The following is a 16,510-nucleotide window of genomic DNA, read 5'->3' as shown; positions in this document are numbered from 1 at the left end:
CCTGCCCACACTGCTGCTAATCCTGCCCCCGTGCCCTCCTGCACCGGTTCCCTGGTCAATCCCATCAGAGTCTCCTGCACCACCTGTTTGTTGAAGGACCGGTCCTTTGCCTCCTGCATTTTCTCAGAAGTCACAGAGTCAAGAACCACAGCAGTCTGCAGAGAATTGTTCTGTGGGCCTCTGGGCTTCACCAGGAAACATCATCAAAACAGCCAGCAGGACATGAAACTGTGAGCATGTGTGGGTGTGTGCATGTGTTTTCTCCTTTCCTATTTGCAGCCCTGATCATTTCATTTCAGGAGTCGCTGGTTGAAAGCTGGGTACTGATTCCTGGGCATCTCTGTGGGTGACTGTCTCCTGGAGGCTTTTGCCCATCAGGCCCACAGCCCTCCCCTCTCCTGGGTTCCTATCCGGGATTTCCTTGGTCCCTATCTTCTGAGCCTGGGCTTCCCAGGCTTCCTGAGTGACCAGAGACTGAAGCTGTGTGTTGCAGCCCAGCCACCCGAGAATCTTCTCCATGCAAACCTTTCCTCTTTTTTCTTCCTCCTCTTATCCTTCAAAGCTAGAATTCCAGGGCATCTGAGCTCTGGAAATGTCCTCGCATCTCTGTGAGTTATCCCTTCCCACGCCTCTCCGAGGAGGCAGTAAGGATGTTTCAGACCCCATCACACGTAGTTCGAGCGAAAAGCCAACGGGATCAGTGAATGAGTGAGCCTCCAGCTATCTCCCTACATACCACCCTCCAGCTTCTCTTGCTTGCTTTTCTAGCCTGGAATATTGTCTGCAAAGCATCTTTGGAACTCCTGGCAGCTCTCCCCTGCCTCCGTCGCGGCTGGCCACCATCCCCGGCCACTTCCGAGTGTGCCTTTGCCCGCTTCTCTGCCCCTGCCGTTTCATTCTCGTCCCCTTTTCCCCTGCCCCTCCGGGCAAAGCATACTGCACATTTTATCCCCAAGAGCTGCAATAAAGTTTCGCCAGCAGTTTGGCTCAGAGGTGAAATCTTCCCATTTCCCACCCCCGGCGCAGAGGAGGGAGGACTCCCCTCCAACACGTCTCACCGGCCGTGGTGAGGTTATCCGGGCCATCCGAGGTGTTGCTGGCGTTGGGGCCGGTGGGCAGCAGCGAGGCTTCCAGGTCCATCCCGCCGGCGCCGGCGCCCGCTCGCCCGTCGGCCCACGCAGGCTGCGGCAGCCTCCCGCGCCGACCGCTGCGTGCCGAGCCCCGGCCCCCCGGAGCCCCGCCGTCTGGAGGGGGTCTTCCTAGGCAGTCCGGCAGCCTCTGCTGCCTCCGCTGCCCACCGCTCTCCCCTCACTCCTTCCCCGGCTCCCACTGACATCACCTAGGCACATTAACATTCGGAGGCAGATGCGCGTTAACCTCTTCGGTCCTGCGCCGCAGCAGCTCCAGCTTCCGACTGCCTGCAGAGCCCAGCGGCCGGAGCCGGGCTCAGGCATCCCCATCAGGGACGGCGCTTCCTTCCCTCTGGCACTTGGGCTGTGTCTCCTGTGCCACCGGGGGTGCTGCTTCCCTCACGTGAGGCTACAAGACTCTGCAAAGGCAAGGAGCCCGGCTAGCCCCTCACCCCAGGTACCGGTGCCTGGGCCACCGGGCCGGGGGCCGGGGGTGGCTGGGAGCAGAGCTTGGGAAGGGAAGGCTTGGACCACAGCACGCCTGCCCCCAGGCCACCCTCGGCCCCTTCCCAGCGCCCCGATGGATTCCAGCCTTCAGAAGCTGAGGAGTTGTTGGCTGCTGAGCCCTTGCAGGCACTCAGAGGCGGTTCAGGTCACCCCACGTTGGTGACGGCCAGGGTCTCGGGGACCAGAAGGGGACAAACTCCCTTCTGCCCAGGATCAGCATGGACCAGGCTTAGAGAGATGCTCTTAGGTCCTTGAGGTTTTACCTGGAACTCCTTGAGAGAAATTTCAGAACAAAGACCCCCAAAGGGATCATCAGGAACAGCCTGAGAGGGCAAAGCATTCAGTGGATTCTCGGCACAGACATCCTGCTGCCAGCCTCTGGTGTCCCTCAGAGCCCAGAGCCACCACCAGACCCGCTGCCGGACTCAGGAGCCGTGGGTTCAAGGTAACCACAGTCTGATCCATATGTACTTCTTCAGTCTTATTTATTTGCTTCATCCAACAAATATTTATTGAGCACTTACTACTTGCCAAGCACTGTTCTAGGTTCTGCAGTGAAAAAAACAACAAAGTCCTTGAGTCCCCGTCTTCATGATGATTGCTTTTAAGTTGGGGGTGGGAGAGCAGGCAGAAAATATACCCCCCTAAAAAGACAATTTATGATATTGGTGATCAGTGCTATAAAAAACTTAAAGCAGGGTGAGGGGGACAGGGAATACTGGGGGAGGGGGAGAGGTTACTACTTTACATACGAAGGTCTCTCGGGAAGAGTCCTGAAGGAAGTAAAGAAGCGTGCTTGGAAATATCTGGAGGAAGAGCATTCCAGGCAGCAGAAATAGCCAGTGCAAAGGCCCTGAGGCAGGAGTGTGCTGGGTGTCTTTGGAGAACTGTGGCTATAGTAGAGCAAAGGGGAGAGTAGCAGGAGGAACTAGCGGAATGGCAGATTCTGTCAGGCCTTAGCCTTTGTCCTGAGACAAGGACTTATGTGCACATGGCTCTTCTGAGAGATGAACCAAGGAGCAGCCGTGAGGGAGTGGGGACAACAAGACAGGAAAGAAGATGAAGCCAACAGAAGGTGCATTATCAACTTCGCTGCTGTGGGCAATGGGAGCTTGCATTTACCAGGGTCCTTGAAAAGTGCACAGACTGTTTCCCAGAATTGTCTGCCTGAAGGATGGGGGGCAGGAACATTTTCTCAGTTGCCTCGACCCCCACTGGTTGAGTGTTGCCACTGGGGCGTTGACTCTGCGCTCCTGGGTGCATGGGCGGAGTAGGCTGCTACGGCATCAGATGTGGCACAGAACGACTTTTGATGTGCAGCTCACACTTGAGGCGAGAGGCTGTCGGCACAAGGTGAATCTTGTGCTGGAGCCAAGAGGGCTCTGAGAGCGCTGACGTCCTGGGTGAAAAGCGAACAGACCCAAGGTGCATGCCAGAGGCAAGACACATCAGCACAAGATCAGCTGAGCTCACACACACCTGTCTGCTGCAGCTGGAGTCAAAGTCAGAGGTAGCCGAGGGAGATGTGACAAGGGTGACCAGAAGCATCCAATATAGAAGACTATTGCAATAATCCAAGTGAAATAGGATGGTATCTTAGACCGGGGAGGTGGGGGTGGGGAGAAATGGTGGGTTTCTGTACATTATGTAGAGCCCAGAGGATTTGCTGCAGATTAGACCAGAAATGTATGAGAGAAAGAGGCATCAGGGATGACTCCTAGGTTTTTGGCCCAAACTACTGGCAGAATAGAGATAGGGAAGTCTGTGGGAGGAGAAGATTTGGAGGAGAAATGAAGAGTTCTGTTTGGATACGTTACATTTGAGATGTCTGTTAACATCTGAGCGAAAATGTTGGGTCGTGTTGGATGTGAGCCAGAAATTCCGAGGAGAGGTCATGCCTGGAGCTATGAAGTTAAATTGATGACACTGGATGAGCTCACCTAGAGGGTGAGGGTGACTGGAAAAGAGTTGTGAGGACTCGGCCCTGGGGCATTTCAGAATTTACAGGTTGGGAACATGAGCCTTACAGCCCACTATTTCATCCTCTTCCACCTGCCATAGTCTTCCCACCTCTATCCATCCACCCACCCATCCATCCATCCTTTCATCCAGCAAATCATTCTTGAGCCTCTGCTATATACCAGGCACTGTGCTAGGGTCTGTGGATACAGTGAAAAAAAACAAACAAGTGCCTGGTATCAAGGAGCTTCAACGACAGAGTGGTGAGAGACAGATAATAACAAGCAAGCCAATAAGTAAACAAAATATCCTGCTCAACGCTTAGATCCAGACGAGTCCAGGTAACTTAATCATGAAGGGATTTAGGTGTTTATAAAAGCACGGCTCCGGAACTATGCCACCCCTGCACTAGCAAAACGACTCTGCCTGATTGGAGAAATTTAAACCATGACTGAGCAGCAAGGGAATCTGGGAAGGGTAAGTTTTAGATTTCTGGCCTTTGCATGTTAGGTGTGGGGTTGGTGGAGGGGCTGAACAGTCAATCCACAATGGCAGATGACTTGTGTGGTAGGGAATGAATGGGATGATGGGAATGACTGGGGTCCTTTAAAGAGGAGAGTTAAGGACGTCCTCTTTGAGGAGGCATTCAGGTAGAATCCTCATCATCCTTTTCACTACAAATGACTAACTTAAACCATATCTCACTCTCCTTGCCAGTGACCGTTTTAGGGCTGAGCATCCCTCCTGGATGCCCATGTGCACCTCTCAAATCCTCTTGGCCACACCTAGTTTATATTCCATCCATTGCTGCAATGACCCTGCTCAGCACAGTCCCTGACCAAGTTCAGGTATAGGTACAGGTGTACCAAGCTCAGGTGCAGGTATGACCTGATGGTGCTTTGCCCTAGGCCTGCACCATGTGCTTTTTACCCCCTGTCCCAATTCTCTCTGTTGCTGTCGTGACTTAGAATATAGGACCCCACAGAATGCCCACGCCGGAGCAACCTGGAAGTACGGGGAGAGTTCACTCCTCAGGGTGAACCGTTGGCCAATGGGGGGTGGGAGCCACAGAAAGATGCTTTTCCCATTTTCCCCTTTTCCTGACACACATTTCACATGGCTTCTCCAGGATCCCATGAGGTACAGCATCTGGTCCCTTGTAGTGGTGGACAAGCCCACACCGCTCACCAACTCCTCCTGAGAACAGAACTTTTGACCTACTCTCCTCCAAGCCATCTGGCTTTTGACCTGCTGCTCAGCACAATCACGAGGAAGATCAGGCCTACATACAGCAATAAACCCTTTCCCTCCTATCCATGTGCCCCCACTCACCATGCCCTACCCAGGGTACCCCAAGGGTCTGGTGTATCTCCCTGACTGCCCCCGTGGTAATATCCACCTGCCCTGTACTTTTCAGGACTTGGCTGTCATCTGCATGTTTTGAAGTCTTACTGGGGTCACTGCATCGGATTCTCACTTGCTCCCCTCACTCCTGCCTTGCCCCTTACACTATACTCCCTACCAAACAGCAGGAGTATTCTTGTTAAGATAGAAATTTCAGGGGAATTCCCTGGTGGTCCAGTGGTTAGGACTCAGTGCTTTCACTGCTGGGGCCAGAGTTTGATCCCTGGTCAGGGAACTAAGATCCTGCATGCTGCACGGTGCAACCAAAAAAAAAAAAAAGATAGAAATTTCATCACCCTACATTGTTGAAAACACTTTAGTGGTTCCCAGTTGCTTACAGAATAAAGTCAACCCCCTAACAGAATGTAATGGACATGATATTTTTTGGTACCCAGGGTTGATCCCCCGGAAAACCACGGCCTTGAGAAGTTCTTTGGGAGGGGCAGTAGTAGCACCTCTAAACCGTCCTTGGTGGGAGCTGCTGGTGGGAAAAGCAGCAGGTGAAGTGGGCTTCCTTATTTCCGTGGGGATGGGTAGACCCTGGAGTGGGAGAAGCCAAGCAGCAGCACTTTCCAGAGGAAAGTGAGCATGGTTATTATAATAGGCGGGGCCAGTGGCTCTACTGGTCAGAGTGGGAATTAAGGTGGATCGAGTAATAAATGGAGTTTGACTGGAATGACTTAACAATAGTCCCCGTGGACCTCCAAAGCTATTTGTTTCCCTGCCCCTACTTCTATAGCTGGAATAGATAATCCCAGCCATTGGCAGAACTACTGTATTGGCTCTTGGATTGGCAGAGTAAGGGATCTGATGAGGAGAGAAGTCAAATGGAAATCCCTCTTTACTAAAGTGATAAGCCAAAAGCAATATTGCACCCCCTGGGGGATTGAAGAGATTAATGGTATCATCAAGGCCTTTAAAGATGCAAGGTGGTGATTTTATCACATTCCCACTTCACTCTCAGTTTGTCCAGTGGAGAAGGCAGATGGGTGTCAGGGAATGCCAGTGGGTTACTGTAAACATAATTATGTGGTGACTCCAATTGCAGCTGCTATTTCAGATGTGGTATCGTCGTTGGGGAAAATAAATACAGTCCCTGACACCTGGTATGCAGTTATTGATCTAGCGAATGCCTTTTTCTGTATTCCAAGAAGCAGAAAAGATCAGAAACCCTAGCCTTTTTTTTGTGAGGGTCATCAACGCACCTTTCCCATCTTGCCTCGGGACTTCATTATCTCTTTTGATGGCTCTTCGATTCTCAGACTTTGAACACGTCAAATGCCATGAAAATACAAAGGTCTGACATCTCAGTAAAGGTTTGGGGTCCAGTGTTCTGCACATGTCATGATCTTCCCTCCGAAGGAAAGCTCAGTTTACCCGACATCCCCTACCCCAAAAGAGGAGCCCCTGGAGACACACAGTTGGAAAAGGGAACAGCAATTCCCCAAAGGAGCAGGGAGCAGAGGGGTGCTGGACATGCAAGACCAAGGGCAGCCAAGTCCACGAAGTCTCCCCTGTTAGGTCTGGCACGCCTTGCATGCAGGCACTGTGGCTCTTATTCTAGTGCCAGGCACGGCTGCCGTGTCAGTCAGTGGATTCCGAGTACACCCCAGGTCCCCTGCTCCAACCTGGCACCCTGCCTTTGGACATTTGCATTGTGCCCTGTACCTTTTCTTCACAGCAGTCATCACAGTTGTAACCAGACGTTTATTTATTGTATAGTTGATGATTGAATGCCTTTCCCGCACTAGATTATAACTTCCAGGGAGGCAGAGACCATGTCTGTCTTACCTTACTGTATCTCCTGGGCCTCGCCCAACGCCGGGTACATGTTAGACATTCAGTAAATCTTGGGTGAATGAACGGCTAGTAGAGGGATCTAAGGGAAAGCCCCTGGCACAGAGGTGGGCAGAGGGGAGGGGAGCACAGCAATACTGGCCGAGATCCCTGACCCCAGGGCTCCGCTCAGCCCCAGTGCTTCCTGGGCAGGCTGGCAGCAGCGGCCGTCACGCCTGTGGGCAGGCAGTGGACGCCCGTCAGCTGTGAGGCAACCCAGAGGCCACAGCCTCCTTCTGATGGAGAGAAAGACAAACGAGATCACCTTCATGGGTAGGGATTCATCCTAAGATTCATGGAAATCCCAAGGAAGAGTGGGAAAGCAGCTGAGGTAAAAACACCTGCATGAAATTCTGCCATGTGCTACAAGAGGGTGGAAACTGGAAGACATTATTCTAAGTGAAAGAAGCCAGACCAAAGCAAAACAAAACAAACAAACAAACAAAACATAGTATGACTCCACTTTTGTGAGGTCCCAGGAGGAGTCAAATTCACAGGGACAGAAGAAGAATGGTGGTTTCCAGGGGCTGGGAGGGGCGGGTGATGGGGAGTTAGTGTTTAATGGGTACAGGTTTCAGTTTGGGAAGATGAAAAATTTCTGGATGGTGGAGATGGTTGCCCAACAGTGTGAATGAAAATACCACTGAACCGTATGCTTAAAAATTGTTGAAGTCAATTTTCTGGATTTTTTTTTGGTTTTTTGTTTTTGGCTGTGCTGTAAGGCATGTGGGATCTTAGTTCCCTGACCAGGGATCGAACCCATGCCCCCTGCAGTGGAAGCGTGGAGGTCTTAACCACTGGCCTGCCAGGGAAGTCCCAAAGTCAATTTTCTGTTACGTATATTTTACCACAATTTAAAAGTATGTTAAACAAACCCAGTCAATGAATCTGCTTACCCAAATGTGTTTCTGCAGAAATTTAGAAAATGCTGGCAATAGGAAAGCCATGTTACAGGCCTTAAAAACATTGAAGTCATTAAGGCCCCTGAAAATGGCTAGAAGACATTTTAATGATGGGAAGCATTTTCATAAGACATGTGCTAATTTTTTAAAGTTTTACTATAACTAGTGTTAACAACTTAGTGGAGTTGCTAAATATTAGTAAAATCACATAATTTTTTTTTAAGGACTGTGGCAAAGAGTCTCAGGCCAAGGATGTCACTGAGGAGTACTTCAAATGCAAGAAATGATCAAATAAAAAACTGGGCTCTTGTTCCTCAAAAAATAAATACAATACAATACAATACAATAAAAATACATTAAACAGGTTAAGAATGGTATCACATATAGTAATTGAGTCAAGAGCTTTTTATAAGATTTCAAAAGCCTAATATATGTCATATTCTTATAAATTGCAGCTCCAAGGCGTGCTCAGTTAAATATCCTTTCTTAATAAACATGGAAAAACTAAAACACCACCACCACTCTGGGCCCCAGAGATTTCAACACATCAGGCCACATGCAGACCTGGGGCAGCTTTGCAACATCTTTGGGAGAACAGATCAAGGTAGGTCACTTGCCTTACTCTGTGGGCACCCAGCCCTCTTGCTATTCAAGAGAGAATCTGATTTTTTTTGCCTCTATCAAATATTAGGAATTCATGTTGGACAGCAAGTCTCCTCAAACCACAGGCCTGTGACCAGAGGAAAAAAGCTGCCTTCACTTGCCAGGAATTGTAAATTGTACTAACTGCATGTAGAAATTACTGTTTAAGGCCTGCTTTCCTTAAAATGGAGCTGTGTGGGCTTCCCTGGTGGCACAGTGGTTGAGAGTCTGCCTGCCAATGCAGGGGACGCGGGTTCAAGCCCTGGTCTGGGAAGACCCCACATGCCGCGGAGCAACTGGGCCCGTGAGCCACAACAACTGAGCCTGCGCGTCTGGAGCCTGTGCTCCGCAACAAGAGAGGCCGCGATAGTGAGAGGCCCGCGCACCGCGATGAAGAGTGGCCCCCGCTCGCCGCAACTAGAGAAAGCCCTCGCACAGAAACGAAGCCCCAACACAGCCAAAAATAAAAAAATAAAAAAAATAAAAAAATGGAGCTGTGTGATATTTGACATGAGTGACAGAACAATTCAGTGAGGGAACGAATAGACTTTTCAACAAATGATGCTGGGACAACCGAGATCCACACACACGAAAATGACATTAGACCCCTACCTCACACCATATGCAAAAACGAACTTAAAATGGATCAGAGACCTAAATGAAATAACTAAAACTATAAAACTCTGAGAAGAAAAGATAGGGGTAAATGTTCATGACCTTGGGTTAGACAAAGCCTTCTTAGATATGACCAAAAGCTCAAGCAAGAAAACATAGATAAATTAGACTTCATCAAAATTTAAAACTTTTGTGCTTCAAAGGACACCATCAAGAAAGTGAAAAAACCCACAGAATGGGAGAAAATCTTTGCAAATCATATCTGTAATAAGGGACTTGTAGCTAGAGTATATAAAGAACTCTTACAACTCAATAGTAAACTGACAAATAATCCAATTTTAAAATGAGCAAGGTATCTGAGGAGACATTTCTCCAAAGGAGATATACAAATGGTTAATAAGCATGTGAAAAGATACTCAACATCATTAGACATTAGGAAAATGCAAGTCAAAACCACAATGAGGAATATATTTAATGCCACTGAATTATACACTTACAAATAGTTAAAATCATAAATATTATGTTACATACATTTTATCACAATAAGACAAACACCATGAGATACTACTTCACACCCACTAGAATAGCTATTATAAATATGACAGATCATAACAAGTGTTGGCAAGGATGTGGAGAATTGGAATCCTCATACATTGTTGGTAGGAATGTAAAAAGGTGCAGCCACGTTCAAAAACATTTCCTCAACATGTTAAAGTCACCGCATGACCCAGCAAGTCCACTCCTGGGTCTATACCCAAGAGAAATGAAAACATGTCCACACAAAAACCTGTACACAAATGTTCATAGCAGCATTAGTCACGATAGCTAAAAATTTGAAGCAACCCAAATATCCATGCACTGAATGGATAAGTAAAACGTAGTATAACCATACAATAGAATATTATTCAGCCATAAAAAAGAACGACAGGGGAATTCCCTGGTGGTCCAGTGGTTAGGACTCCGTGCTCTCACTGCTGAGGGCCCGAGTTTGAACCCTGGTCTGGTTGGGGAACTAAAATCCCACAAGCCACGCAGCACAGCCAAAAAAAAAGAAGTACTGATACATGCTACAGCATGGATGAACCTTGAAATCGTTATGCTAAGTGAAAGAAGCCAGTCACAAAGATGACGTATCTTATTATTCTATGTGAAATGCCCAGCATAGGCAATATTTATTGAGATATAGAGTAGATTAGTGATTGCCTGGGAGGAAAGTGGTGGTGGGGGGGAAGGGAATGACTGCTAATGACTAGGAGTCCTCCTATGGGGTGATGAAAATATTCCACTATTTATTGTGGTGATGGTTGCACCACTCTGTGAATATAGTAAAAACCATCCAATTGTACACTTCAAAAGGATTATTTTATGGTATGTGAATTATATTTCAATAAATCTGTTTTGAAAAGTTTGGTGGGGGTCCAAGGGCTGGGGCCAGAGGAAGGGTTGAGAAATGCCTGGTCTCTTCTTCCATCCTCAGGGCAAATGTCTACTCTTTGTCTCCCTCTTCACCATGCCTCCTGGGAACCTCATCCAGCTACATCTTGCCAACTTTTCAGAGGATATTGGGGCTGCCCATTGGGAACCACCTTGAACACTCCGCTGAAAGGGACTTCCTGGGAACAACTTGGACATCCGAATTGCAGTGTGAAGTTGGGTTTCAGCTGATTCTGCCGACGATGTTGGAGTTGGTACTCGGATGAGTTTACACCTTGGCTCTGCTGCTCACTTGCTGTGTCATCCAGTAAGTCTCTGACCTGCTCAGTGCCAAATGGGAACTGGAGTAAAGTGAGCCTGCCTCAGGATTCTCCTTGCTGTGGGAGCTTTTTTTTTTTTTTTTTGGCAAAATGATAGTAACTAACATTTGCACAGCCTTTTTTGCACACATGCCTTATCTTAGCTGACCCTGTGGAATAGATATGATCCCCAGTGCAGATGTGGAAACGGAGGTACAGAGAGTTGGGTGAGTTTCCCAGAGCCGTCCAGCTGGCACAGTGGTGCTGGGCCCCAAGCCTTGGCCTTCGGCTTTTCTGACTCCAAATTCTGCGCTCGTTCCTCTCCACAGAACTCCCTTGTGTTGACACTTTCTTTCTACTTCTAAAATGCCTACGTGGAGAAAAACAATTTTCAAATTGGTGCCAGCTCCTGTGTTTTCAGCCCTTGGAGACAGCCCCTCTCCGACCGTCCCTCTCTGGCCATTTGCCTGCTCTAGGCCTCCTGCCCATTTCATTTCTGCAGAGAATCTGGGCCCTGATTTCACCCAACTGAACAGGGCTGGGCTGGCTCACCCTGTGACAGTGGGTGAATGTTTCCAGGAAGGACTGAGGTGGGGGTGGAATGAGAGCCCAGTTCTTTTTAAAAGAACTTTAATCTCCAGTCTTTGATTATGGCACACAGGACCCTTCATGATCTGGCCTCTGCCCGCCCCTATGCCCAGTGTGGTTCTTAAATAGCTCGGCGTTTCCAGAAAGCGCCACGTGCTTCTACAACATTTGCACACATTGACCCCTTAGATCTTTCTTTGCTTGTCCACCTCCTAAGCTGTTCTTCAAGATGCACCAGAATGACCTTCTCCTCCAGGAAGCCCCCCGCCCCACAGCTCCCTTCTTCTCCCTACCCCGTCCTCCATCAAACATCCAGCATGACACACATCAGAGCAGATGCCGTTGCTGCCCGCACCCGCCCCCCCGGCCCAGGTTGCTCCGCCGGGCTGCTGCACCCATCCTCCAGCTTCTGAGAGTGATGGATCCAAGGCCTCGCAGACACCCCACCTGTCCTTCGGTGTGGAGAATTGCCCTTGGCTGACAGGAGCCTCCTTGCCAGGGAGGTCACCACCCCCATAAGTCAGCAGCCAAAGTCTGAAAGGCGAGTAGAAGAGGCCAGTCCCTTTGACCCAAGGGGAACCATTCCACGGTGCAGGTGTGTCCACCCCACCGCCAGCACACACACGCCCTCTGGACCAGGTCAAGGCTAGACTGACCTGAGGCTTCTTGTTCAGCAATGACCTTCTTCACTCCTCCCTCAGGGGTACCTTCCTTCAATAAACCCCAGACCCCTGCTATCACATTCCACTGTGATGAACAGTTTTCTTATTGTGTCCCAGACCACACTCTGTGCTCCCCAGAGGCAGGGATTTATTTCTTTATTTTGGCGGCCTCACCTCCTAGTTGGGGACCTGACAGAGAGCAGGTGCTCTGTGTTGAGTTCTGTCCAGTTTCTGAGCTTCTGTGCGTCCCGGTCTTCCCGTCTCTGTCTCCCCCGATTCCTTTCCTCCAGGACCCTCTCCTAACTGGGCCTCCCTCCTCTCTTCCTCCCCTACCCACCAAGTGCCAGATAGATCCCTGCCCCCCCATCCTGCCCCTTGCAACTTAGATTTGAAGGAAAGAGACTGGCAGAGCTGTAGAGTGGGTGGGGCCGGGGTGGGGGCAGCTATGCACCTCCCCCCGCCCCCCCCCCCCCGCTCCCCCTCCCTCCCCCGGGGACTGGGCAGCAGGAGGCTGTTGGCAGAAAGCATCCTCGGCCCCCGGTGGGCGGCTGCTCCAACTGCTGCTCTGGATTTCCCCTTGCTTGCTTTCTGTGCTTCTTCACTTCATAAACGCTTCAGGAACCGTGGTGCTCCCAGTCTTTTTCATTCGTCCCCACCCACTCACAGCACCAACCCCTGTCACCAGAGGAATGTCTTGCCTCTGAGGCTTACTAACTTCCCAGGCAGCATCCAGCTAGCAGCTGAGTGCGGCGTCAGCGGCCCAGGAAGGAGGGCACGCGCAGCTGATCAGATGCAGCACGTGGGTCTCAGCGGAGGCCTCCCCCTGTTGCACGAAGCAGAGAAGCCGGGGCCAAATCCACCCGAGAGGCCCGCCCTGGGAGGGCTCATCTCACCTAACTCCCCGCAGTCAATCGTGCATTGTTTTTGCTGCCCCACCTCCATTCTCCTCATATCCCTCTGCAGCCCCAGCAGCCCCTGGGCTTCCAGCAGGTAACTTGGTGGGGGGGAGTATAGCAACTGACCCCAGTAACCATGATGATTGGTCCAGGCCTGGGCAGGTGACCTGTCTGAGCCAATGAGAGGCATCGAGACTCAGGTTCAAAATTCTGGGACAAAGGTGCTCACTCCTTTTAGCTGGACTTGAAACTGGAGAGGATGGGGGGATTAGAGCTACTGGCTCCAGGTTGCTACCAGGTGAAACATGAGACTGAAGCCATCCCTATAGAAGAAAGAGAGAGAAATTATAAGGAACTGAGCCCTGACTATATCCTGGAGTCCTGAGTCCAGCCATACCTGAAGTTGATTAATACAAGGACTTTTGGACTTCTGTAGCTCAATATACCCCTTTACTTAAGTCAATCTGAGTTGAGTTTTCTGTCACTTTCTTCTTGAAAGAATTCTAATCAATACAGGTATTTGCTACCCTATTTAACTAATTCTAAGATATACATTCTTTCCTACATTTTAACACCTCTGATGTTAGGAGTGTGTCTTACAATCAATGGAGACATCCTGATTGTGTCCTGATGGAGACATCATTGTTTGCAAACGTGAGAAATTGAGCACAGCTGCCTATATTGTCTTGTCTTCATCTGATTTAGATGCCCTGTTTGTACTGCACGTACTGAATTTAGTGCTATTTAAAATATCTTCGAAAAGATCATAGCATGATTCAGCATTTGGATAAAAAGTGATGATGCAGAAAGACAGGGATATGGAGCAACAGGGAGTGAAATTGATACCAGTGAAACAAAGTTTTCTCTTTGGAGAGATGACTACTCTTCTCTTACAAAGCAACAGCAAGTGCTTTGCAGAACCAAGGCAGGAAGACAAACGAGGAGCAGGAGTTGTATTACATTTTGTTCCTAAACTGTGGGTAAAAAGATTGACTATCTACGTACACCAAGCAATGGAGCCTAAAGCCGGAGAAATTGCCAATCTCACAGAAGAAATGAGAGGAATCTCCAAGCCAGGAGAGTTGCAGTGACTGGTTTATGGCTTGTCCAAGACTATCATTAAGACGTTTTGTCACAATGCAATTGGTGTGTTTTCTTTCTTAGTGGTGCATCTTATAACCATTGGAATATGTTATTACTCCCATTTTGCAAAAGTGCTGTTAAAGTCACTTGCTCAATGGATGGACCTAGAGATTGTCATACTGAGAGAAGTAAGTCAGACAGAGAAAGACACATATCATATGCTATCACTTATATGTGGAATCTAAAAAAACGGTACAAATGAACCTATTTACAAAACAGAAACTGAGTCACAGATGTAGGAAACAAACTTATGGTTACCAAGGGGGGAAGAGAGGGATAAATCGGGAGATTGGATTGACATATACACACTACTATATATAAAAGATAACTAATAAGAACCTACTGTATAGCACAGGGAACTCTATTCGGTGCTCTGTAATGACCTATATGGGAATGGAGTCTAGAAGAGAGCTCATATACGTATGTATGGCTGATTCACTTTGTTGTACAGCAGAAACTAACACAACATTGTAAATCAACTATACTCCAATAAAAAAATTAATGTAAAAAATTTTAAAAATTGGGCTTCCCTGGTGGTGCAGTGGTTAAGAATCTGCCTGCCAATGCAGGAGACACGGTTTTGAGCCCTGGTCTGGGAAGATCCCACATGCTGCAGAGCAACTAAGCCCGCGTACCACAACTACTGAGCCTGCGCTCTACAGCCCGCGAGCTACAACTACTGAGCCCACGTGCCACAGGTACTGAAGCCCGTGCACCTAGAGCCCATGCTACGCAACAAGAGAAGCCACCGCAATGAGAAGCCGCGCACCCCAACGAAGAGTAGCCCCCGCTCGCCACAACTAGAGAAAAGCCCACGCGCAGCAACGAAGACCCAATGCAGCCAAAAATAAATAAATTTTTAAAAAATTTAAAAATTAAATGCAAAATAAATAAATAAATAAAGTCACTTGCTCAAGGTCACAGGCTAGGTCTGAACACCATGGACCTGACCATTATGTCACACACATCCCCCACCCTGGGAGGGCCCAGGTTCCCACTGGTCAAGGAGGGTGTGGAACTGGGGACACTTCTGCCATCCCTGCCCTGCTGTCTGAGCGCCCTGGCCTAGGCTGGATGGGGGGAAACGTAGAATCAGGTGGTTCCCCTGTCCCGGCCTTCAGTACTATTTGCTCTCTAACTGAGTTCACTAGCTCAGCCCTAAGAAGGGTCTCCTGCTCCCAGATGAATTTTTGTGTCTACAGTCTGAGTAACACCAGTAGGCTGTGCCTGCGTTACCGACCAGTGTTCTCGGCCTTCCCCAATCAATAGAAATTGACTAGAGGCCACAAAAAATTCAGGCAAGGCTTTATTGGGGCCCCTGCTTCAGCAGTGGGGAGTGAGAACTAACAACAGTTTCCCTTGCTTGCTTGCTCACTGAGAGGGGGAAAGCTTGTTTTTTATATGGGGTGAGGGTAGGGGTGTGTCCAGGGGTTGGGCCGGAGGGGTGGCTTAGGTATTTTGCCCACCCCTTAGGTGGTGTTGTGTGCAGGGGCATGTGCTGTACCCCGCTTTTGCTCTCAAAACCCTGTTTCTGCTCCAGGCTCTTCAAAAGTGGCGGTTGGGTTTTTTGGTCTCTTTGTAACTTTTGGGTCCAGAATTTGCCCCGACTGCACATGTACGCAGTTATTTTTGGTCCCATACAGTTTCTTTGTATTTTGTAGCTCCTGGAAAGGTGTGTCCAGGTGCAAGCATTGCAGCACTGCAGCAAAGGGTCCCAGGTCCCAGCAAAGGGTCCCAGGTCCCAGCAAAGGGTCCCAGGTCCCAGCCTGTCTCACTTGGATTGTAGTTTTTTCCTCCTCAAAGCATTTTTGAACATCTTTGCATAAAACAAGATTTCAGTAGAGATAATATAGTCATTTTTCATACACAAAGTAATAGGAACATTCCTTCTAGAGTTATCTTTCTACTAAAGCCAATGGAAAAACAATAGATATGTGGGACTTCCCTGGCGGTCCAATGGTTAAGACTCCCCACTTCCACTCCGGGGTGGGGGGTAGGTGGTGCGAGTTTGATCCCTGGTCAGGGAACTATTATCCCGCATGCCACGTGGTGTGGCCAAAAGAAAAACCAATAGATGCTATTTACCAAGGGGTAGCATGGATGGTGATTCAGTTTATAGACTCTGGAGTCAGACTTGAGCTCAAAGCCTGTTCTGCCACTTACTAGCTGTGTGACCCTGGGCAGGTCCCTTAAACTCTCTGTTTTCTCATTTGTAAGGTTAGGAAAATAACAGTAAGCAATAGCATCTACCTCATAGAGATGTTGTGAGGCTCAAATGAGATAATATATATAAAGCCCCAGAGCCTAGCGCGCATGCTAATTTATTTCACAACCCCGATGCAGCCCTGACCATGTACCAGCACTATTGTTTTCCTAGGACAACTCAGAGGACGGTTATGAGGATAAGTCAATATCTGTCAGGTATGAACCACATCTCCTAGACTCAGCATGGCCCAGTAATTCCTTACTTCCTTCTTAGCTCTTTTACACTTT

General features: G+C 48.8%; 1 protein-coding gene across 4 annotated transcripts in view; it reads right to left on the bottom strand.

Annotated features, from left to right (window-relative positions):
* The window catches only part of MCHR1 (melanin concentrating hormone receptor 1), a 33,006-nt gene that overhangs the window by 2,570 nt on the left and 13,926 nt on the right, over positions 1 to 16,510 (bottom strand). Inside the window, exon 1 of one of the 4 annotated variants that reach the window (XM_082351513.1) lies at positions 1,059 to 2,239. In XM_082351513.1, coding sequence (XP_082207639.1) covers positions 1,059 to 1,140 — 82 coding nt within the window. In that variant the 5' untranslated portion in view covers positions 1,141 to 2,239. Of the gene's footprint in view, positions 1 to 1,058; positions 11,099 to 12,497; positions 15,834 to 16,510 lie in introns of those variants that run through there. The other 3 variants (XR_014233555.1, XR_014233556.1, XR_014233557.1) reach the window with 3 other exon arrangements.

The sequence above is a fragment of the Balaenoptera borealis genome (assembly GCF_965194805.1).
Source record: "Balaenoptera borealis genome assembly, chromosome: 13".
In the NCBI taxonomy this organism is placed as follows: Eukaryota; Metazoa; Chordata; class Mammalia; order Artiodactyla; family Balaenopteridae; genus Balaenoptera; species Balaenoptera borealis.
This window is presented reverse-complemented; position numbering and strand designations above follow the sequence as displayed.